At 36.8% G+C, this 25,166-nt stretch overlaps 4 protein-coding genes across 6 annotated transcripts; 2 read left to right on the top strand and 2 right to left on the bottom strand.

The window, feature by feature from the left end:
* Nucleotides 1-176: 176 nt before the first annotated feature.
* On the top strand, nucleotides 177-6,724 carry LOC113066917 (muscarinic acetylcholine receptor M2-like). 2 transcript variants are annotated; one of them, XM_026239048.1, is made up of 3 exons: nucleotides 177-628; nucleotides 4,062-4,910; nucleotides 5,731-6,724. In XM_026239048.1, exons 2-3 carry the CDS (start codon nucleotides 4,088-4,090, stop codon nucleotides 6,306-6,308), a joined length of 1,401 nt encoding a protein of 466 aa, XP_026094833.1. In that variant the 5' UTR covers nucleotides 177-628; nucleotides 4,062-4,087; the 3' UTR covers nucleotides 6,309-6,724. The 2 variants fall into 2 exon arrangements, with proteins under 2 accessions (XP_026094833.1, XP_026094832.1); XM_026239047.1 differs by having other exon boundaries at nucleotides 178-628; nucleotides 5,728-6,724.
* A 759-nt stretch (nucleotides 6,725-7,483) lies between these two features.
* LOC113066918 (F-box/LRR-repeat protein 14-like) lies at nucleotides 7,484-9,642 on the bottom strand. The gene has a single exon (XM_026239049.1). The coding sequence runs from the start codon at nucleotides 9,239-9,241 to the stop codon at nucleotides 8,006-8,008; it is 1,236 nt and encodes a 411-aa protein (XP_026094834.1). The 5' UTR covers nucleotides 9,242-9,642; the 3' UTR covers nucleotides 7,484-8,005.
* A 922-nt stretch (nucleotides 9,643-10,564) lies between these two features.
* Nucleotides 10,565-19,636, bottom strand: LOC113066919 (proline-rich protein 5-like). Of its 2 annotated transcripts, none has more exons than XM_026239051.1 (10): nucleotides 19,330-19,636; nucleotides 17,453-17,633; nucleotides 15,985-16,095; nucleotides 15,821-15,901; nucleotides 14,355-14,403; nucleotides 14,194-14,251; nucleotides 13,999-14,090; nucleotides 13,774-13,914; nucleotides 13,416-13,560; nucleotides 10,565-12,750 (listed from the first exon to the last, which is right to left on the bottom strand). In XM_026239051.1, exons 2-10 carry the CDS (start codon nucleotides 17,611-17,613, stop codon nucleotides 12,224-12,226), a joined length of 1,365 nt encoding a protein of 454 aa, XP_026094836.1. In that variant the 5' UTR covers nucleotides 17,614-17,633; nucleotides 19,330-19,636; the 3' UTR covers nucleotides 10,565-12,223. The 2 variants fall into 2 exon arrangements, with proteins under 2 accessions (XP_026094836.1, XP_026094835.1); XM_026239050.1 differs by lacking the exon at nucleotides 19,330-19,636 and adding an exon at nucleotides 19,170-19,322.
* Nucleotides 19,637-21,416: 1,780 nt separating this feature from the next.
* Nucleotides 21,417-24,998, top strand: LOC113066401 (uncharacterized; the record flags this gene model as incomplete). The annotated part of the gene is given in 4 exon segments (XM_026238303.1): nucleotides 21,417-21,652; nucleotides 21,654-21,692; nucleotides 21,774-21,892; nucleotides 24,442-24,998. Coding segments are annotated over 4 exon segments (639 nt in total), but the record flags the coding sequence as incomplete, so codon positions are not given.
* Nucleotides 24,999-25,166: the final 168 nt, after the last annotated feature.

The raw sequence follows: 25,166 nt of genomic DNA on the forward strand, positions 1-25,166 counted from the left end.
TTGACAGCACGTCCTGACAGCAAATGTTTCCACTGGGCAGCTGGTACTGCTCACAGCAGCCTGAACCCAAATTATTCTGTAGAAAATTACCAAGAGAGCAAGAGCAGTTCCGTGGAAGAAGGGATTTAGTTTGCCCTCCAACACATTAATGTTGTTACATAAATAAATTAATAGATAAATAGATAGACAGACAGGTAAACAGGATGGATGGATAGACAAACAGATAGATAGACTAGCAGTAGGGGTCAGTTGGGGACACAGAGCTGTAAATATCACAGCCTTGTTGAAAGGGTCAAACTGATAAACACACATTAAAACTCTCATGTGACCCACAACCCAACATAAACACTGTGGAAACAATATTTAACAGAGTAGAAGTGTTTGTGACTCACTGTCCCGGGTCCTGAAGACCTCAAATATTATTTGTATACATGTTTAAGCTTTAAGCCCACCCTCTGGACTCTCAATGTTTACACACTCACAGAGCTCATTTACAGACACAGAGCACAACGGACAGACAGACAGACAGCTCTCCCTGATCCTCACACAAGACAGAAGCTACTGACAATCATCCGCACCAACAGGATTTATGATCGAACGATGAAGGACATCTGACTGCAGAAACAAGGTATTCAATATTTGTATTTGTTGTTGTTTAAATATATAATTTACTTAAGTTGAGCTCTATTGAATGTTTTTGTGTTACCTTTAACATGTTTTGTATTTCAGAAAAGCTTTATAGTCTGTAATAGTGTATAACTGTATTTTTAACTGTATTTTACAAGAATAACAGTGAAAATGTTGCCGTCTCAATAACTGTTTTGCATTTTACATTTGTTTATCTGTTTAAATTTAGCTTAAAAGACTATAACAAGTTCCACTGTGACAACTTATCCCATCATATAGATTTGCTATTGGGGGATGTTGTTATAAGAAAAAAGTATATATAGGCCTATATATATATATATATATATATATATATATATATATATATATATATATATATATATATATATATATATATATATATATATATATATATATTCCCCATCTTTGGAACAATTTTTTTTAGCCAAGACTCTATGTGTCTATGCAGAAACTGACTTTCAAAAACTAACCCAACCTAAAATATATTAGCTGGGGTAACAAGTGTGACAACTAGCCCAGCGCTGCCCTTCACTATAAAACAAATATGTAAAGAATTTCAAAAGCAAAACACACACAAACATGCACACGCTAACTAATCCAAGGTACAAATTTTATCACCAGTGCTATGATTGCTGTTCTTTGTCACAGCGCTGAGATATTTCCCACATGGCTGTGCTGTATTGCCCCTGACTTTCTAACAAGAACTTGTGGCACAAGCTAAAAAGGTGAAGACAGGTGACTGAAATCAACACAATCTTAAGAAAAAGGATAGATATTTATGTTTTCACAATTTAATACCTTCCTTCTTGATATTTTGTTCTGTATTCATTGTTTTTGTCAATAAGAATTGGTCTATGAGAAGTGAGTGAATGTGACAGCATTAGTACTACTATTAGTCTCACTTAAAAGAGCAGACAAATACTGTACCAAGAGCTTCAGTAATATGTTGTACCATATTCACATTATTCATATTAGATTAGCTCATAATGTCATTTATACTTCAAAGAAAATCTAAAACACACACCAGCACACATACTCAGCTTTATTCTTTATGCTGAGAGTGATGGTGACCAGACCCCACTATATCTGTGCTTAACAAAGAGGATAACCATTCAAAGCCCATTCACTTTTGAGCACAGTAGTAAAAACAAAACCTCAGTCACTCTAAATCAACCCAAACGCTCATTAACAGAGTACATATTTGCCTTAGAAGCTCACCTGTGTGAACAACACATTGGATCTGCTTACATTATATTAAATCACAAACCATTCAGAACACCCAAGAAACTGGATCGTAACAGACTAGTCACCTCAAACACCATAGCAACCATCTAACAACACCCTAGCAACCATCCTGAACAACCCAGCAACTGTACAGTAACACAGTCAAACGACTCAAAAATGAACTGGCAGCCAATTAACAATGCCCTAGCAACTACCCTAGCCACCACATGCTTAAAATTACCAGAACACTTTAGCAACCACATATCAACACCCAGGAACTACATAGTAACATACTAAAAACAGAAGACCTTAGCAACCACATCGTAATAATAAAAATACCAACAACACCCTAACAACCCTCTAAAACACTTAGCAACACCCCAGCAACCAAATACCACCAAGTAAATCCTTAGCAACTATTCAGAACGCATGCTAAAATCACCCAGACCACATAGCAGCACCTTAGCAACCATCTATAAGACTTAAACAACCACATAGCAACACACAATCAATCATAGTCTGTTGCTGTTTGGCAGCTGGTCTTCTAGCCCCGTCATAGCTGGTTTTAGAGGGGATTTGACCACTTTTTTAGCTGGTCAGACTGAGAGAGCAGTTAACCAACTCACTAAAACCAGCTAAGACCAGTCAACAAGCTCAGGCTGGTTTTAGCAGTTGTTTATTTATTTTTTAATACACTAGCAACCATTTTCCTCAAAAACTGTGAAATAGTTGTTGAAAATGCAGTTTTTGGTGGTGATCCAAGCTGAAAGCATGAAGTACAGGACATGCTGTCCTGCTAAAGGTAATGCGCTTACTGCTCCTGAGAGATCATCCTGGCTACAGTAAATAAGACATATGCTAACCAAGACCTTTCCAACCTTCCAGCTACACTAAACTCTTGTGATAATATCACTTTTAGTCATGTTTTCCCTGCAGTATTATCACTCCCATCCTTGTAATGCTCTTCTCCTGTGCCTGAATGGAAACCTGGCAGCACATATCCCAACAAAACAATACAGATGTACTCTCTTGTTTGAGAAGCATGTTTGGCAAACAGACTGCATGCTAGTTCACTCTCCACACAGTACGAGCTGTAATATTCTGAACAATAAAAACAGGAGTGGCCTTTTGCACTGCGTTTTCCTGCATTTTAAAGAAAGCGTTGATGTTAACCAAAATAAAAATAATGTAATTGGAATAACTGAATTAAACCAAATAAAAATTTATTTAAATGACTTTAAAATAAATCTTTAGTTTTGGTTTTGTACACAAAATATATTAAAAACTGAAAAGACAAACTCAAAACCTTTTGATTTAGTGATGTTATAGTTAATTTAAATAAAAATGCAATTAATTTAATAAAAAAAACTTTCATTAACCTGATAACTGTCACTCACATTTTTGAAGATAGACTTGAATGTGCATGATACAAACCTAAATTTTTATATTTCATGACTGAAAACATTTTGTAACGTGATTTTGATGTGCCATTTACATGGTAATGCAATGTCTGATTTTAAAATGGGTTTTGAAGGATGAATTTTGAGATTTTATGTTTTTTTTTAAACAAAGGTCAAAGCTCCTTTTGTAATGTAGATTTCTGAGGGTGCACTCTTGTCATAAATTGATCTATTACTTTTCCTACATAATTTTTAACAAAAAATATTGGTATAATATATATTTGGGAGTCTTAGACCTTTCCAACAATATATAGTTTGTCAAGATTAGATTAAATTTGATTGTAATATAGTATAGTCAACGTAGGTGTCCCGTATACGGGACGGGGTGACATTTAACAGGTTAAATAAAAGTAAAGCTGAAATAAATTATAAATATTAGATGAAAATTGTAAATGTAAAATACATTTAACAAAATCATTTTTTTGTATAAGTTTTGATACAACATAATACAAACAAAATTAAAAGACAAACTAAAAATCAGCAGAAATTAAAAAATTAAAAAGCAGAAAAACTATAAAAACCTTGGCCTGTTAAAATGGCTCTAAAAATTATTATGGGAAAAGATTGAACAGTTTGTTTCCAGACACAACGTGGTTTGATATTCTTTTGCTACAGTGTTCTGAATGGTTTTATCCTGTTGCTAATGCAGTTAACTAGGGTGCTTTGGGCTACTGAACCAAGTATAAACACATTTAATTGTAAGTAATGATATTGTTTTTTAACCCTTAGGCACTGATGTGCATGTCCTGTGAAAGATGGGAACTTCAGACTTTACTCTTTCTCCATACTCCAGCCATGCTGACAAGACCGACTCTTCCCCAGACAGTCCATTCTCTCTTGTCAAACTTGTTCTCATCATTCTCGGCCTGAGCACTTTAAGCCTGATCACAATTATCGGCAATGTGCTGGTCATTCTCTCCATCAAAGTCAACAGGAACCTTCAGACGGTCAACAACTACTTCCTGTTCAGTCTAGCATGTGCTGACTTGTTCATTGGGGTTTTCTCAATGAACCTGTACACTGTGTACATTGTGACTGGCCACTGGCCTTTAGGAGATGTGGTGTGTGACCTCTGGTTGACTCTGGACTATGTGGTGAGCAACGCCTCTGTTATGAACCTCCTCATCATCAGCTTTGACCGATATTTCTGCGTCACCAAACCTCTCAGCTACCCGGTCAAAAGGACCCACAAGATGGCAGGCATGATGATCGCCGCCGCTTGGATCCTGTCGTTCATTGTCTGGGCTCCAGCCATCCTGTTCTGGCAGTTCTTTAAAGGCAGCCGGACGGTTCCCGAGGGCGAGTGCTACATTCAGTTTTTCTCCAATGCTGTGGTCACCTTCGGCACAGCCATCGCTGCCTTCTACTTGCCGGTCATCACCATGACCATACTATACTGGCAGATCTCCAAAGCCAGCCGCAGCCGCGTCCGAAGCAGAGACATTCAGAGAGTATCTAGAGTTAGTAATGATGGAGGCCAGGCTGGACCAACAACTGAGAGCAACACAGAGAGGAAGTCAGACCAAGAAGGAGAGGAAATGGTTCTACGCAAGCAGAGTGCTTCAGATGCCACTACAGGTAAGTGTCTTAAAGGAACAGTACCCTCAATATTCTCATTGTTTCACTCCTGTATTACTTTTATTGAACAGAATGGAAGATATTTTGAATAATGTTACATACAGAAAGCAATGGCTGTCAATCTCCAAAAAAGACAAAAGAGTAGCATAAAACTAGTCTAAACTTAAAATTAAATAAAATATGAACATTAGATGAAAAGGTAAATTCAATAAATAAATTAAATAAGCACATGTTCTAAAATTAAAACTAAATTAAAACTTCATTAAAACTGAAATAAAAACAGAAATGTTTTTTAAAAATAACAAAAACTAATATATATATATATATATAACAAATAATATTAGAAACTAAAAAAAATATTAAAGCCATGTAAAAATATTAAACCCTAAATTAGGCATTAAACTAAAAGATGAAAGCTAATTCAAAATATGAATGAATACTATAATAGTATATAATTAATACTAAATTAACACATTTTAAAAAAGGACACCCAAATATGATGATCCCCTTTCTGAAATATAAAGACAGGTATATACTCTCGTGTATAGATGCATTTAAAATGCTAAATGCTTAATAAAAATAAAAATTAAATGAAAAGGCATATTAAACATATTAGAGAAAAAGAAAAAGATTGACTTTTAAGATTCCAAGAACTAAATTTATGATACTTTTATGTTTTTTTGGGGACCTTGGCAGCAGACCATATCCAGTCAATCACAAGTATTGTGTTCATTTCCCAGTATGCTGAATCAAATATAGTTAAATCTCATCATCATCATTAAAGATCTCATTAAAGAAAATGTATTGTACCCACCAGCAGCTGATGAGCAGGAGAGTGAGAATGACTCTATATCTGGAAGTGTGCTCGCTTCATCCAATCAGAAGGATGAGGAGGCCGTATCCATAAGCACTAACAGTGACATCAGAAGCAGTCAGACCCAATCAGCTCCGCTGGCCACAGGAAGTTGGGTCAGATTTACTTGCTTCAGAAGAACATCCCAAAAGGACCTGCAAAACACCTATAAACCCAACAACGGAGGTCAGGACATGACCAACGGGAAGGAAAGACTGAGTCTGGTATCACAGAAAAATCTCGTTCCACGTCGTCAGAAGAGGAAGAGGTTATCCTCGCGGGAGAAGAAGGTCACAAGGACCATTATGGCCATTCTGGTGGCATTTGCAGCAACATGGACCCCCTACAATGTCATGGTGCTCATCAACACGTTTTGCTCTCACTGCATTCCAAGCACGATGTGGATCTTTGGATACTGGCTCTGCTACATAAACAGTACGGTGAACCCAGCCTGCTATGCCCTGTGCAATGTCACCTTTAAGAACACCTTCAAACAGCTGCTGACATGCAAATACAGGAATATTAATGCCCCCAGGAAACTTTAAGACTGTGGGGCAAAGCTCTATGCACTTATAAACAGTTTCACTGATGATAACCAGAGTGTGCAGGTTTGGATCCGTTCCTGTGTTTGAAAATACCAGGCTTGTCCAAACTGTTGAAACATTCAAATGATATTTCAGCAGCCATATTATGAGGAGGACTACTAAAAAGTCGCGGTGGACAACGTTTTCTTTGCATTATTATAAACAAATGTTAGTCATTTTCATTGCATTTTGCTAAAATACATATATTACTGTTCAAAACTTTGGGGTAACATTTTTGGATGCATCAATTGAATTTTAGTAATGTAAAGACATCCATAATGTTAAGTAAGATTTTTCTTTCAATATTCTTTTTTTACTTTCTGTTCACGATTTCCACAAAATTATGAAGCAGCACTACTGTTTTCAACACTGGTAAAAATAATAAACGTTCTTGAGCAGCATATCAGCATATTAGAATGATTTCTGAAGGATCATGTGACACTGAAGACTGGAGGAATGATGCTGAAAATACAGGTTTGCATCACAAGAATAAATTACTTTTTTTTTTTTTAAAGAGTTACTTTAAATTGTAATACTTTTTTTTTTTTTTACAATACTGCTAATTTAACAGCACTTTTTTTTTTTTTAAGCAGAGACCACCATTTAATAATAAAAATAAATAAATCCTTACATTAGGTAAGAGAATCACATGTACTGCTCTGCATTTTACCATGATTTAAATGTAACTTTATTCAAGTAATTATGCCAATAAATAATACCATTATTGGCATAATTACTTTAATAAAGTTGTATATATATACACACACACACTATATTTTAAGGTTCTCAAATCTTTGGACAAATACATTTATGTGACTTTTAGCTATTTGTCATAACAGAAAAGAAAAGTTCTATACTTGGTTATGTATAACATGTTATTATGTAGATATATATCATTTATATCAGCATTTTATTTTAGATTTTTACATGGAAAAACCATTTTCATGTTATCTTGTATGCAGATGCACTGTTTTGTTATTTAGGCTTGTTTTGTAGATGTTTATGAATCTATGTTTGGTTGGAAAAATAAAAAAATGTGAAATTATGCAAAGAAATGTAATTCTAACAGAAAGTATTGAATGTTGTATTCAACTGTAGAATACAAAGCATTTAAAAAAATACCAGGACTAAAACAATTCAGTTAAAAACAATTTTAGCTTTAATCATTTATCATAGGAAAATAAACAGACATCTTGTAGGTCTTTAACAAGCAGACTGGCCTTTTTTTTAACAAAGTTTAAATTGCATATGTTCCATTTTACCAGCGAGGAATTACCTAAAACCAACAAGCACGTTTTCCATCCGTGTCCACGCACATGGTAAACATTTTTTATCTTCAGTTTACAATATAATGCTGGTATTTCAGGATAAATACTGAAAGGCAGTGACAAAAAGCATTTGTCAGTGGAAATGAGAATAAAATACATTTTACCTCAATATGAAGCTCTAAAACAAAATACAGAAAAACCTAAAGGCATTCAAGGGGAACTGTCAGAACTCAGACTATACCATTAGGAAGGCTGGTCAGTGTTTTATTGCTGATTCAATTTGAACTACATCAAGCCTCTTTCCCGAACAGGCTTACGAACAAAGTACGTGACGACGCGACTGTGTGACGTAGCACACGTCTCTGGAGAACCCAGACATCGCTGAGGTAGTCAGGAGGTGTAGCAGGGCAGGATCTCAGACGCGTCTCCTAAACCCTTGACCTCGGTCATTTGCCAAAGTCCCAGGTTCAAAACCTTAAGGCAGGGCAGCTGCGTGATTCTCTCCAGTCCTCTTTTGGTTATTTTGGTACAGCCGTACAGGTCTATCCCCGTCAGCTGCGTCAGGTGATCCGCTATGAGCTCGAGGCCCTTGTCCGTGATCCGCACGCACTGGCCGATGTTCAGCGTCTTGAGCTCGTGCATCTGCCGGACCATCCGGTTGATCCCGTCGTCGCTGATGTGGCACGAGCACAGTGACAGGGACTTGAGCTGGTACAGGCCCTGCGCGATGTAAGCCAGGCTCTGGTCGCCCACTTTGTCGCAGAACGACACATCCAGCCCGTAAAGCCTCAGTGCGCCCATGGAGAGATGCATGAGTCCCGTATCGCTGATGTTATCGCACGAGCGCAGGTTCAGAGTCCAGAGGTGGGTCATGTGCGACAGGTGGATCATGCCAGCGTCGGATATGCCACCACAAAAGCTCAGGTTCAGGACTTTCAGCTTGTTGAGGCCCTTCGAAATGTGCTTGAGCGACAGATCGGTCAGTTTCTGACAGTCCTGCAAAGTGAGGTGCTCCAGACTCAAGCAGCCCTCCGCGGCGCTGCGCGTCATGCCGGACAAATGTCCGATGCCTACATCCGAGACGTGTCTGCAGCTTCTCAAATTCAGGCTTTTTAGATTATGAAGGCCCCAAGCGATAAGCAACAACCCCGTGTTGGTGATATTACTACACCCGCCCAGATCTAGCAGCTCCAGGTTCTTGAGATACTGCGCGATCCTGCCCAAACTGGAATCGGTGATCTGTTTGCACAGGCTCAGGTTGAGTACCCTCAGTGACGGGATGTCCTGCACGAATGCATGTCCCAGCCCGTTATCCGTTAGGTTGTAGCATCCGCTCAAGTTAAGGCTCTCGATGTTGGGCATGCCCTGGATCACATAGCTCAGGCTGCGCCTCAGGCTGAGGATCTGGACCTTCTTGATGCCTCTGGTTTGGAGGCTGGGGAACAGAGACGGGTTTGCTCTCCTCAGGTGGAGTTTGGCTTCTACTCCTCTCCAGACGGATTTATGGTACGATGCGTCTCTCCACGCCGTGCATACTTGCGCGACTCTGCCTTTTCCTTTAACGTCCAGGTAGTTGAAAATCATCGCTAAGATCTCCGGGAAGAGGCTCGAGACGTGGATGTCCATTTCTAAGAGCGGCTCGTTAGCTTAGCGAAGTTATTAGTCTGGTCTGGTCCGCATGTAAAAGAAACGCGGTGAGAAATGGAAGTAAACACACAACAAAAATAAAAACCGAACGCGCTTTGTTGCATTTAGGACTCGGTCTGGGATTCATTCGCTTGGAATAACCAGCTCACGTCGCTGTGTTTGCACCGCCAGGTCTTCATAACGACTGTATCCAGATCGCGACGCATGTTTAGTAAACATAAATACAGATCCATGATGAAGCTAGCATAGAAGACTTTGAAAAACTGAACGTAAACGGTTGGAGAAAACAAACGATTTCGCATGAAGACAAATCAGCCATTTGACGAAAACTATGGAGGCCGGTTTCCGGTAGCCTTTGTCTTCGTCTATTCAAAACGGGGAGGGAGACTGTTCAACGGGCTGGTTTTATTGTATTAAAAAAGCTGTATGTGTATGTTCAAAAGTTCTGAAATTTATATCAAAACTAATTATATTTTCATAAAAAACATATTAAGTATCACATTTGCTCAAGGGAATTCAGACTGTTTTTTTAAATAACAACAACAACCCCCCTATTCGTGATGGGAAGTGCGACTCATTTGGGCGAATCGGTTCTTTTGAACAGTTTCAATGAATTGGTTCACAAAACATGAATCTTTACGCCATGACGCAAATACTTCCGTACGTGATCCTTCTAAAATCCTCTTATTTATATTCAGAAATATCATACATTTAACTCGTTAAAACATATATTGTATTAAAAAATACAATTTATTTACGTTGAAAAAGTATAGACACAGTAAAAAAAAATGGTAGTCATATTTGTGGTAGACATGAAAATGGTAGTCATATTTTTTTGGTAAACTTTCTGATATTAGCCCTAAATTACTTTGAGTCAAATCCGCGTTTCATTTCAAATGCTCACTTAGCCTATCGGTTCTCAGATTATTACATAGACTGTGGGATTATTAGGAATATTAGGTACCAGTTCAGTGAATCAAACCGTTTCGAATCGCTTTTGTGGAGCATTTCAACTGACACATTGAAAAGATTCGGCTCAAATGAATGACTCATTCATGAATCGAACCTTACTTCCTGCTCAACGTCACTGGCCTTAAACAAATAAGCTCCACAGTTATCTTTGAATACGGGTTTCACGCTTCTTTCCTATGCAAACTATCTTACCGACAGTTACCAAAATTATAACGAAATCTAGCAAAGCATTCAATAAAAAATGAGCCGGACAAGTATAAAACCCAGCCTATTTGTACACACAGAATCTCTCTTGTACTTTGAAACACTCATAAAAGTGAAGCATAAAAGTATTTTACTACAAATTCAGTCTTGTTGAGGTTGTTCACAGCAGCACACATGAAAGCTGATAAAAAAATGAAACCAAGCACATTCAGAAATGACAGTGCAAGTATTAAAGTACCACTGTAAACTTTTTACATTTCCAAAAAATGTTGTTTGTGTAAAATCTATGCAAGTATGCTCAATCTCTTTCTATAAAACTATAGAGAAATTAACAACTTTATAACTTAAACCAATAAGCTTGCATACATAGAAGTAAAGAAAAAAAAAAAAATCACACACACACAAAAAAAACAGTTTAAAGTACCATATAAATTCTTATACAATGGGTTTTTTATGCATCTCAATTTCATATTATGGAATATACATGTATCTAATTAAACTTACAGGTATTTACCAATTAAATTAACTTCTCAATTCTAAAGAAATCATATAATAGTCTTTTTTTCATTAACAAACATCCTCATATAAAATAGCTTTTTATAGTCAATAAGTGGAAATCTGTATTTCAGTGTCATCTAAAAGCATATTTCTGTATTCATTCTATTCTACCAATGAGCTTTCGTTAACACATTCAGTTATCAAGCCTGTTAACTTTCAGACAGCACATTATCGTCACATAAAAAAGCAACAAGCTTTGGAAAAACAGAATGTTCAAGACATACAATATTCTGCACTGTATTATCATCAGCAACTGTTATTCTCCCAGAATAAGAGACTCATTTCTTTTCATACCATTAAGAGTGCAGGTTAGCTTGGCAATGATTAAAAAGCACTAAATGTATTTCGTTTAAAGCCCTATGACAATAAATAGTGCATGAGATCAAGAGCGACAATAATGGAAGAGATTTCTACATTTAGACATACTGTCATCTCATTACACAGTGTGACACATGAAGCTCATTTAAGGTGCAGTCACATTTTTGTTAGTAAAAAAGGCCAGTTGTCTATTGTTGATTATGTAATGATGTATGAAATACAGCTCACACAGACATAACGTATGTGCCAATCAGCTTCCTGCTGGTCAATGTGGTAAATCCATGTGACCAACTTGAACCCACTGCGAAATCTTCAGCCCTCATGTGAAACTCCCATCCGTGTGAATTCCTTTTGAAATGACTGGATTTCGCCTGCGAAAATTTGACAAGAGTAAATGTGACCACACCTTTGAACAAAATGAATATGGAAGCTTATTTCTGCCATGGAATAAAAATAAAAACAATATCGCAATTCTGCCTTTTTTCTCATAGTTACGAATTTATATCTTACAATTTCAAATTATAAACTCAAAATTGCACGTTTACATTTCACAAATGACTTTTTCCTCAGAATTGTGAATTGAATTAACATAATTGCAACCTTTTTTCATGCAAATGTGAATTAACAACCAGCAATTTCAGAGGGAAAAAAGTCTGAATTGTGAGATATAAACTCAAAATTGCGCAATAAAAAGGTGCAATTACCCTCCCCTATCGTCTATGAAAAAGTAGAAAAATTCATCCACAGGTTTAGAACATTAAGAAAACAATAATTTTTCCCACAAAGCAGCCTTAGCTTTTGAGCTTTTTGAAAAATCACAACGTACATAGCTACTTCACAAGGTCACAGAATATTGGTAGTTTATAATCATAAAAATCTGAAAGGGATTCTTCACAGAAATGGATTCCATCAGCTAGTTTTCCTGCTGGTTCCGAAAGAATCGGAGCGGCAGTGGGAAAAGTCGATGAAGATTCCGTCAGGATCTGATTCCAGCGAGTCTACTCCCTGCAGTACAATCGTCTCCGGACTGGAGGAGCAGCTCGGGGGCGACGAAAGGGCCTTGTCCACCTCAGATGAAGCCATCGGGGCGTCCGCTGCATGCAGACAGCCTGTGAAGATGGGCGGAGAAATCAGAGCTGGCTGTCCCGCAGCCCCTCGCATCACACTAGACAGGGTGAGCTCGTGATCGAGTGAGAGTCTGGGGGTTGAGCTGGTCTCTATTCCCACAGTCAGGGTCGAATAGCCCAGGGGCTCTATGCAGGAAGTGACATCACATGCAGAGTGACGCCGGATGCCGACGCTGCCCACAGAGCTCACTTCAGAGTCGTACTCAGCCACGGGGGTCAGCATGGGGATGTTGTAACTCTTGGAGCGCACTACTGGATTACTGGAGGGCAGGTCTGCAGACTTGGACCAGCAATACTGCAAACACCTCTCTGGAAAGATTTTTAAGAAATGAATAATGATATACTGCTTTTTTATTTCATTTCACTTCATAGATATCAGCGGCTGAATCACACAAAATTAAAGCAGTATGTTTATAAGTGGAGAACATCCTTGCAAGATCTTTAAAGGGACAAAAAAACGTTTTATCACAATTTTATTTTACTGTCAGTCTTAATTTTTTTAAAGTAAAAAATAAAAAAACAAATAAATCTATATTTATTTCTGTGTTTATCCCTCCTCCCTTGCAACATGTTATTTCTTGAGACATAATTTGTATGTGTGTATTTTTTAATGCAGTTTCTCCTCCCAACTGTAACCTTAAATTATATTTATGGTGAAAAGAGATTTACAAAAAACTATAGTTTATATACAGTAGCTAATATTTTTAGTGTGAAGTACAAAAAAAAAAAAAAATATATATACAAATATTTGTATGATGCAGGCATTTTTTCCTGAAAAAAAAAAAAAAATATATATATATATATATATGTATGTATATGTGTGTTTTTTTGGAGTTAGTAAGATTGTATTTTAGCATTATTATTTGTATTTTATATTAACTTTATATTGTTGTATATGTGTTCATGAAGTACGTGTGTTCACTGCTGTGGATGGGACAAATGCAGAGGACTAATTCTGAGTATGGGTCACTCACTTGTCACAATAACACAGGAGCACTGAGAGGCGCCACACTCATGTGAACACAGTCCCTGCGTGCCCAGGTACGGCGACACCACCTTCTGAATGAGAGACTCCAGCTTCAGGTATTCTTCACTCACACCTTTGGATTCATGAACCCCCTGTAAGATGGGAAGGTGACATACTTAGGAGTTTCACTTTGACTCTATCCCTTGTGAAATATTTTACAGTTTACAGTCATTTTAGTTGAGACGCACAAGGTCTATGACACAACCGCTGAAATCACTGCAAATGTCTCTATGTTATAATCTCTCATGACAGTCTGGCTGGTTCCTTCACATGATCTGGGAGGATTGCTTGCAGTCCATTCGTACCTGTAACACTAAAAGCATCTGGACGATGGAGGGAGGGACACGGGCTCGCGGTCTGGACAGAGCCTCCTCCAGCTTCATGTTAAGGGTGATGGTGTTTCGAAAGTGCAGCAGGGCCAGCTGACGCACCGATGGCTCCTTACCCTGAGATGAACACACACAAGGATTCACTCACCACTGCTGGAACTGATGTCCGACCAGTTATTTCACAGAAGGACTACACTGTACCTGGACGGGGTGGAAGATGGCTAGAAGCATAGTCAGAACATCACAAAAGAAAAAGTCCCATGTCTCAGCCAAAGAGTCCAATAACTTCTGACCTATTTTCAGCCAGGAGAAGTCTTGTTTATAATGTTGTTTGTAATGACATTTAAATTACAAATTTTTAGGAATGTGTTTTGTCTTTAAAATGGGAGGGTATACCTTCATAAAACCTTATTTTGTCCCGTAAAATGACCATGCCTTTAGTTAAAAGCTGATTCTGATCATAAGTAAAAAAAAAAGTTACAAATGTATTTGTTTTTATAAAATGTACATATTAGAACAAACACATATCTGGAAAAAAAAAACGTAAAAATTCTTACCTGGAGGTATTCTGTAAAGAACAAGCCCAGCTCAGTTTTCAATAGCTGCCTGATAAAATAAAATATTATAAGATTTTAAACACATTACATTATGTTTCAGAAGAGAAATCATTATACCTACATACAGGAGAAATTTGATTTAAAAGAGAATTTTCAAATTATATTCCACACAAAAATGAAATAAAAAAGGCCATTTAAATATAATTTATATACAGCATACACAACCAGTGAAAAGTTTAGGGTCGGTAAGATTTTTTGATGCTTTTGAGAAGTCTCTTAAGCTCACCAAGACATTTATTTGATAAAAAAAATTATATATATATATATATATATATATAAATATATATATATATATATATATAAATTACAATTTAATATATATCTTAACATGTAATTTATTCCTGTGATTCAATTTTAAGCATCATTACTCCAGTCTTCAGTGTCACATGATCTTTCAAAAAATATTCCAATATTCAGATTTATCGCTTGAAAAAAAAAAACTTATATATATATATATAAAGAGAGAGAGAGAGAGATTGTTTTTATTGTTGAAAACAGTTGTGCTGCTTAATATTCTTGTGGAATCTGACTTTTTTTTCAGGATTCTTTGTTGAAGAAACAGCATTTATTTGAAAAGTAATTATGATTGTCTTTACTGTCAACTTTTATAAATTCAATGCACCCTTGAGGAAAATCAAAAGTATGACTTTTTTTCTGAAAATCTTACCAACCACAAAGTACTGAATGATACAACTGATTATAATATATATTTTTATGAAAGCACCAGTAAATGTACATTTTCTGCACTTTTTTGCATTATTTTCTTGAGAATTAAGTTTTTAATTTCTTAATGCAAAAAAAAAAAAAAAACATTATTTATACAACTATTTGTACATCAAAAGTACTATTATCATTACTATACTCCATTTATGCTGAATATGTTTTTTTATTCACTGTGTCCAGAAGGATGAATGTGATACATGGAGAGACAAAGACTGAAAATAATGAGACGCAAAACCAAACTTAACTGTAAAATAATGTAGATGTATGTGCTTCATTTTGATGAAAATTATATAATATCACAATACAAAATATAATCTTAATGGTAAAAAATTGTTTTGCTTAATTTCTTTAATGCAAAAAATATATAAAAACTTTACATTTGATTTTGGGGTAAAATATGATGTGGGTATGTTTTTCTGAGCTGGGATTTTATTGCTTCATAATTTTTCTCATAATAGTTCCATAATAGTGGACTGAGGCTCTGCGTCCTCTCACAACTGTTCTGTGCTGAAAATGTGGAGCCTCAGGCCACAGCTGCCAACATTTACAATTGAAACACTGCCAACAGTTACCATTATAGTGAAATTAATAATTCACAAACCTACCCTCAATTTTTCATACAAATAAACAAAAGAACACACAAAAACACATGAAAAAAACCATACCATGCTGTTTTTCCTCACCTCACGCCTTCATTGAGTGTATAGAGTTCGTTGTCTGCCAGTCCTTTCTTTTGGAATACAGCAATAACTGCATTGTGAATGCTACAATAAATCACACAGACGGGAAATTACGTCTCAGTTTATGACACTTATTGACATGCGTTGTGCACAAACCCCGCACTAACCTGTTCCATATGATATTAGGCCCGGATCCTCTCTCCTCCAGTGAAGCCTTTTCATTTTTCCCCAGCTGACTCAGATTCGGAGAACTTACCAACTTTAACCGGTACAGAGTCCTCATGGTTCAAACAGAGGGAGAAAAACACGGTTCAGCAACAAGTGAGAGAAGGGGAGGAGCTGGAAAGATGCAGCTACAGAAGTGAAGGGGAGGAAACTACTGTTTGACTGTTGAGAAAACAATTTCTTTCTTCCTAACATTAAACCCCCATCCTTTCCTTAGTCTCCCTCTCTGTCTTTCAAACACGCACACCCACCCACAATAATAAACCAATCGTGTTTAACAGTTATCCACAAAACACAAAAACGCCTTTTTTTCTCACTCCCAGTGCAAGGGAGGGACAACCTGCTCCTCCTGAGGGATGTGAGCTGGGTTTAAATATGCACTCAAACCTATGATTTTTAGCTGGAGAATAATTAAAAATATATATAAAAAAAAAAAATGTAAGTTAAGTTATAAGTTTCAGTTATATATATATATATATATATACACTCACACACACACACACACACACACAATAATTATTATGTACAATAATAATATAAGAAATATGTTTTAAAAAGATATAATTATACAAAAAAGGAAATAAGATCAAATGTAATATACAAAAGTAAATAAAAATTGCACTTACAAGTAATTACATTTCTATAATAATAATACAAAATGTATATTTTTATACTGTTATATTTTACATAAATAATAATAACAAAAATAAGAATACAATTTTATCATATAAAATCAAATCAAATATAAACCCATTATTATTTTATTTTTTTATTACACACACACACACACACACACACACACACACACACACACACAAACACACACACACACACACACACACACACACACACACATTTAAACACATATAGTTATTTTAACATAAATATAAAATTAGGCTATAAATAAATATGCAATATAATAATAACAATAGTGACAAATTTGATTGTACATTTTATTAGATTTATTATTCATTAATATAATACAATTTATTATATGTAAAATTCTAAATATATTATAGAATAATCCCCAATTTATTTATTTTTTATTTACAAACTATTATTTTTCATGCATTGGTGACTATATTCTATTGACTTTAGTCAGGTATTTTTTTGATCAATTTCCCACTGGTCCTGTCTGCACTCATTGAATTTACATCAATATAAATGAACCCATTTAGATTTTTGGAACTGAGTAATCTATGTTCTGTCATTTAATAAAATAAATGTACACAAAGTGGGTCCCTCAGCAGATGGCAAATTGAGGAATGTCACACATTGTGAAAACATTTTACAGTAAGGTTTATTTAGGGTATGCAGGAAAACAAAGGACATCACAAACGAATAACAGGACATGAGTATGTATAGCAGATGTGAGTGTTTTAATAGTTTTGTTCACAGCATCAGTTTTACCTCCTGAATGGATGACTGCTTCCATCCATGTGAAGGTGGTGTGGCAGAGCAAACAGGGCAGAGAAGCTGAATGTGGATGATCTAGGGCTGGATCGATCAATGTGGGCTCCGCTCAAGTTCTCCAGCATTGTTATCCAAAGGCTGCCAGATCCTTCTTTCATTCAGAACATCTCTGGTCCTTCTGTTAACATAAAAGGATGAAAAAAGAGATGAAATGAGAGTGTTGTGGTAGGTGCTGCTGCCTACCTCGTGAATGCATCTTTAAAGGTGCAATAGGAGATCTTTAAAAATGCTAACTTTAGCCTGATAGCACTGAAAGCCGACGTCCCACCTCCCTGCAATCGCCATCCAAAGCCAGGCCCCCTGAAGGCCCACACACCAGAATACCAGATACCACATTACTACAATAAGCTACTACATCATGTGTCACCAGTTAGTAAAATTAGTAAAAGTACTACAGTACAATGAAGGAAGATCGTGTTGTTGATGTCTGTCTGCCATTCTCGCTCTGTCTGAAAATATTTGTAAAAAAAGTTTGGAACAACTTGAGGGTGAGTAAATGATGACATAAGTGTAATTTTTGGGTGCACTATCCCTTTAACTAAACTTTCTTATCGTTACAATGAATCGGTTGATAAAACTGAATGATTTGTTCTCGAATCTTAAATTAATTTGGAAGATCCAGTCTCCATTTATTGTAATTGCAAAGAAAAGTGCGATAACACGGTCTTCACAATTTCTCATTTTATGTCATACAAGTTTGGAACTACATAAAGGCGTGTAATGATGATAACAGCGTTTTCAATTTTGGTGAACTATCCCTTTAAATTTCACAACTCCCTGATGCAAGCATTTGGCAAACAGTCTAGATTATAAAATCATGTTACAATCCATTTACATATAGGTTACAGTAAAAAAATAAATACAATTAAAAAAACACTCTCCCAAATGTCAGATTTCATTCATTTCGATTCGATGTGCTTGTTTACGTTATTCATTTTCCATGTGTTCTTCAACAACACAATTCATCCTGCGCCCCCTACAGGATCAACCGGAAAGCTTCGCTAAAGAAATAGTCTAAGTGTACTAAAACAAAAGACTAGTCTTGCATCAGCCTGTCATCATTTGTTTAAGCGGCCGTGAGAGCTTTTTATGGGAACTCTGAAAAAAAAAAATCACAAAAGCATCTCAACAGCTTCGACCTAAACATGTGACTGCGTTATGTTACTCTTTCCCTGAAGCATCACGTCAGTTTCTCTTAGGTCACTGAACGCGAGTCAAGACTCGAGCCACGATGTTTTACAGGAACAGGAGGAGTCCATTCCCCTTTCTAAAGTGCAGACAGGTAAAACGACGAGGTCTGGGTAAACCTGAGACGGCTATTTGAGAGGAAGGGCATCACTTCCCATTCTGGAGTAACAGATCCCGCCTGGCTGTTCTATTAAAACTCGATATGGATCAAACAGCACAACTGGGCGAGTTTTAACGCATCATTTTCCATTAGTCACATGTTCCATCAGTAGCTGGAAGTTATTCACGGCGGGATTGACGCACTGGGTACACAATGTACCTTATGGTGATCGTGACACGTTTGTTATTTACAAACAGCGAAACAATGCACCATTCATTCATCCAGGGAAAAACACGATTTAACTTAAAACTCCCGGCTCTAACACTTCACACGAACAGTAGAGCATCGTAATAATGTTCAACTCACCGTCATGTGTGCGCCGTGTGCGAGGTGAATAAGAGCAGTAGGGGATATTTAAGTTACTTCAGTGATGGCGAGAACAATAGATATGTATTATGGCTTACACTTCAGGAGAAACTAAGCCATAAATGCGGATGTGGGCTGTGCGGGGTTAATGAATCATTACCGTGGCATCCCCGATACTCGCCCCTCCTATTTGCCTCCCGAGTTGTCTGACCAGACGGCAGTCCAGACTGTGCGCGTTCACGCCTCGACACCGATTGTGAGAAGGGTCAAGATGATGTTGAAACGAAATTAAATTATTGGTTGATATGCGAACATTCAGTAAAGGAAATTATATTTCCGTTTCCTTTTATGAGCTCAGTGTTCATGCACAGCAGGAAGCCACATGTAATACAATACAATCCAATAACCAGACTGCAATCTTTATTTGGATCCCTAATTTAGATTGAGATAATCCCTGTTACAGGGATATCATTTAGCACATCAGCGGTTATTTTACAGAGAGAGGCGGAGCAGAATTCAGATAAATTGGATTTAAATTTAATTTACCTTTTTTTTTTTTTTTGCTATAGATATGTAGCTACAGTCATGGTATTAATCTGTAGGTCAAAACTGAAGGACAATTTTTCTGTAAAAAAAAAAAAAACTCATAAAGGAACATTATTATTATTATTATTACTACTACTTCTACTACACAGTGTTTTTAATGAGTGGGTTGAGTTAATGATTTGATGCATATTTCATTTCTAACACACAAAAATACATTTATTATTCATATGAGTGGACTAAATTGTTGAGGTCTTGTATATGTCACCAGAGAGAAGTGTTGTTTTTACCAAAAGAAAACAGTTATGACATTTTGATTAAACATTACTTGATTATTATAATTTTTATGAAACATATGCACGGAAAGAATTGTTTATATTGTCTATCAGAATAAGGGAAGCACATCTTGGGAAATGAGAGCATCCAAGGAGCGTGTGGAAGCTATGGATTTATTTTAAATATTTTTAATGTTCTTTAATGTTATCCATAGTTTTTTGTGGCTTTTTAAAAAAAGTATCGATTCAAGCACCGGTATCGTAAAAATCCCAATCGATACCCAACCCTAGTTAAGACAGCTGACTCCACCCTGTCTCTCTCTCTCTCTCTCTCTCTCTCTGCATGCATGCGTGCGCACACACACACACACACCATGCAAAACTCTGCATTTGAAAAGCCAACAGCAAATGCTTAAACTAATAATAAAACATACTTACAGCAGCTGATTCAGAAGCACCAGACTGTCATAGCAAAGTCAGAAGTACCTCCTCTCCGAGGTTCACAAAACGATCATCAGTAAAATGCGTTGCTGTTCTATTGTAAGTAATCTTAAAGATTCCTAAGTGCATCTACTTTCAAAGGCCAAATTAAGTGCTTATGCTTTCACCTAGATACACACAGCGTCTGCCTGACATGACTGCTTCAACACTAACTGCGGTTACTGAAACCACGCCGCCTTTCTTTGTGTGAACATTTGGGTGACATTTCGCAAATATTTCCACATAGTGATGTAGACATGTGGGGCGTGTTTGAATGAGCTGTTTTAGGGGGAGTGGCAGAGTTAACTTTGATAAAGAATATCTCTTTGGATTAGAGACTTTAGTTTTTGCAGCTTTACAGATCTTCTTCATGCACCAAAAGCTTGTAACACTCCAAAGAGAAAATAATTTTTTTTAAATCACATCATATAACCCCTTTAAAATATATTTAAATAGAAAACAGTTATTTGAAATTTTAATATTCAGAAAATTTCATAATATTGCTGTTTTTTTACTGTATTTTTTTTTTTTAATAAATCAAATAAATTCCGCTTTGGTGGAATTAAGTGACTTACCAACCCCCCAAAAATTCTTACCAACCCAAACTCTGCAATCTCATCCTTTACACAAGTAATTTAAACTAAAAATTATTTATAATATTTTAAATATTTTTTTCTAGTCGATGAGAAGCCATATGATAAGTAGGATCATCCAGGTGGAATCTGCACACTGGTGGTGGATGAGGAGATCCTCCCTTTCATGTAAAGCACTTTGAATGCTTAGAAAAGCGCTATATAAATGTAAGGAATTATTATTATAATTATTTCGGAAATGCACTTGGAAATTGTGTTCTGAATAAGGCGTATCTCATAGCGATCAATAAAATACCATAGCAGGTAAGAAGTAATCCTATCAACATTTGGGCTGAATTAATGATACGTTGACTTATTTTAATGTATTTCCTCCAGTTCTGTACTTGATATATGGTGTATTTCCGTTACCACAGCCACCTCCTCTGTTAGACCTGGACGAAACCAAACCCAGTGACACTGAGCCATCTGTGGAGAAAGCCAGGTTCGACCGTCTGGCCCGAGCCAACAGCAGGGAATTTATCAAACCAAAGGAACCAGCCGACAGTCTCTTAGAGCAGATGGAAAGTCTCCCTGTATGAGGAGGGCATGAGAGCTCACCAGGACTCTGAAAACAGGCCCAGCAACACCCCAAGGTGAGTTTATTTGGTGCTTACTTCAACCACAACACTAGCCAGCTGCACTTATGATAAATCTGCTTCTCTCCATGTTCTTAGGTCAGCAGCTGACATGGCTGACCTGTCCTCATCTGATCCTCCTCTGGAATCGAGACAGCAGCTGCTGCAGCAAAAGTTCAGACAGGAAATGGAGGCTAAGAAACTGCAGTCTAAGCAAGGTGTGATGGAAAATAAGGGTTCATGTTTTAGCCATGAGTATAAAAGATTCAAGCTTTTGCCTGCAGGAGTGTCAGGTGTGTAGTGCTCTCCATCACCTGGTGACCACTAAGCAGGAGGAGGTGTGATCATGGTACATGTGCATTGGGAACCTATGGTATAATAAATGATCAGCTGATGGGAAATACTTTTTAAATGAATATTCTTTTTGTTTTGAAAGACATTTTTATGGCTGACTGTGGCAACTAAATATTAAATATATGTAACTGTTTTTTCAACAGTTTTTGATACAGATGGGGTTTCACCGGTCAGAAATGATACGATTAATTGTGATATTTTTTCCTGAGCTAGTTTTTAACAGTAGGAAATACTTGTAAAACTTTAAATAATAAAAAATAAAATTAATTTTCTGATATTTTGATCTGGCTTTAGTACAGTAAAAATATAAAAGCATTTGTAAAACAGCATTGTATTTATAAAATCACAATATAAATGCATATATGTTTCTGTGTGTATATATATATATATATACACAGTATTGTTCAAAATAATAGCAGTACAATGTGACTAACCAGAATAATCAAGGTTTTTAGTATATTTTTTATTGCTACGTGGCAAACAAGTTACCAGTAGGTTCAGTAGATTGTCAGAAAACAAACAAGACCCAGCATTCATGATATGCACGCTCTTAAGGCTGTGCAATTGGGCAATTAGTTGAAAGGGGTGTGTTCAAAAAAATAGCAGTGTCTACCTTTGACTGTACAAACTCAAAACTATTTTGTACAAACATTTTTTTTTCTGGGATTTAGCAATCCTGTGAATCACTAAACTAATATTTAGTTGTATGACCACAGTTTTTTAAAACTGCTTGACATCTGTGTGGCATGGAGTCAACCAACTTGTGGCACCTCTCAGCTGTTATTCCACTCCATGATTCTTTAACAACATTCCACAATTCATTCACATTTCTTGGTTTTGCTTCAGAAACAGCATTTTTGATATCACCCCACAAGTTCTCAATTGGATTAAGGTCTGGAGATTGGGCTGGCCACTCCATAACATTAATTTTGTTGGTTTGGAACCAAGACTTTGCCCGTTTACTAGTGTGTTTTGGGTCATTGTCTTGTTGAAACAACCATTTCAAGGGCATGTCCTCTTCAGCAAAGGGCAACATGACCTCTTCAAGTATTTTAACATATGCAAACTGATCCATGATCCCTGGTATGCGATAAATAGGCCCAACACCATAGTAGGAGAAACATGCCCATATCATGATGCTTGCACCTCCATGCTTCACTGTCTTCACTGTGTACTGTGGCTTGAATTCAGAGTTTGGGGGTCGTCTCACAAACTGCCTGTGGCCCTTGGACCCAAAAAGAACAATTTTACTCTCATCAGTCCACAAAATGTTCCTCCATTTCTCTTTAGGCCAGTTGATGTGTTCTTTGGCAAATTGTAACCTCTTCTGCACATGCCTTTTGTTTAACAGAGGGACTTTGCGGGGGATTCTTGAAAATAGATTAGCTTCACACAGACGTCTTCTAACTGTCACAGTACTTACAGGTAATTGGTAATTGGTAATTGATCATTGGCTGAGCCTTTGCCATTCTGGTTATTCTTCTATCCATTTTGATGGTTGTCTTCCGTTTTCTTCCACGTCTCTCTGGTTTTGCTCTCCATTTTAAGGCATTGGAGATCATTTTAGCTGAACAGCCTATCATTTTTTGCACCTCTTTATAGGTTTTCCCCTCTCTAATCAACTTTTTAATCAAAGTATGCTGTTCTTCTGAACAATGTCTTGAACGACCCATTTTCCTCAGCTTTCAAATGCATGTTCAACAAGTGTTGGCTTCATCCTTAAATAGGGGCCACCTGATTCACACCTGTTTCTTCACAAAATTGATGACCTCAGTGATTGAATGCCACACTGCTATTTTTTTGAACACACCCCTTTCAACTAATTCAACTAATTGCCCAATTGCACAGCCTTAAGAGCGTGCATATCATGAATGCTGGGTCTCATTTGTTTTCTGAGAATCTACTGAACCTACTGGTAACTTGTTTGCCACGTAGCAATAAAAAAATATACGAAAAACCTTGATTATTCTGGTTAGTCACATTGTACTGCTATTATTTTGAACAATACTGTATATATATATATATTCGGCTGGCCTTTGTTTTTGAGGAATGGGGTCATTTGCAAGGGAATTGTCAAATTTGGGGAATCGCAAAGTTTGAAAATCCTGTTTTTAAAATATATTTAACAAAAATGTTAATTCTGTCATTCAAATTTTTTTAAATGAATTTTTTAATTTGAAAATGCAAGACCGCTTTCATTGTGATTCCATGGAAAAGCATGGTCAGAGTATCCTTGAAATAATTTTTTTTTCTCTTTAAAATCACACACACACACACACACCAAAATAAATAAATAGTCACTGTCAGAAAATTGGAAAAACTATGAAAGCCTTTTGGTGACTGAGGTTTTAATACAGGTAAAGGCTAATATATGGTAAGGTGAAATCTGTAAATATTTCTCACTTCTCCTCAGATGACCCAGAATTACGGGACTTCAATCTGGATGGCATTGATATGCTCGACAATCCTGCTACAGGCTCCAGAGAATCTCCCCGTCCCATGACACCGAGCCAGCACAAGATGATGATGTGCAGCAAGTCCCCACAGAGAGCCCAATACCTGAGAGCACCAGCTCTAACCCAGGGACAAGTTGTTCCTCAAGGCAAGGGAGGATATGGCCAGTACAGATCCTCTGACATGAGAATTACAGCAGGATAAGGTACACTCTGATCTGTTTGTGGAATAAATACATGCTCATTTAAAATACTTTGTGTTTAGGCAAGTATCTACATGCCCAGTTCTGGTTTTGCCTCTTAACTCTTAAACATCCCACATCCTAATTAATATATAAATAGCCAGGGACTTATCAGTCTCAGAGCTGGCAGCCTGCGGCCCACAATTCATAACAAGCCTGTGTTTGTTGAATGTGCCTGTTCATTAAGAGAAAATAACTTTAGCTTCTTTTTAAATATGGACCTATGGTAAAGATGTAATTGTTAATGCAGGTGGACCACAGAGCCCATACAGACACAGCCAGATGATGAAGAAACAAAGACTAGATACGTATTGAATATCGTTTTCTTTTCTGGAGAATAAAAGTCTGTGGAATGGATTGAAACTATATTCCTGGGTTATTTTACCACATTTGACCATTTTTACTGATAGCTGATGGCGGGTGATGTGAAAAGCTGTGGGTTA

The sequence above is a fragment of the Carassius auratus genome, chromosome 50 (assembly GCF_003368295.1).
Source record: "Carassius auratus strain Wakin chromosome 50, ASM336829v1, whole genome shotgun sequence".
NCBI lineage: Eukaryota > Metazoa > Chordata > Actinopteri > Cypriniformes > Cyprinidae > Carassius > Carassius auratus.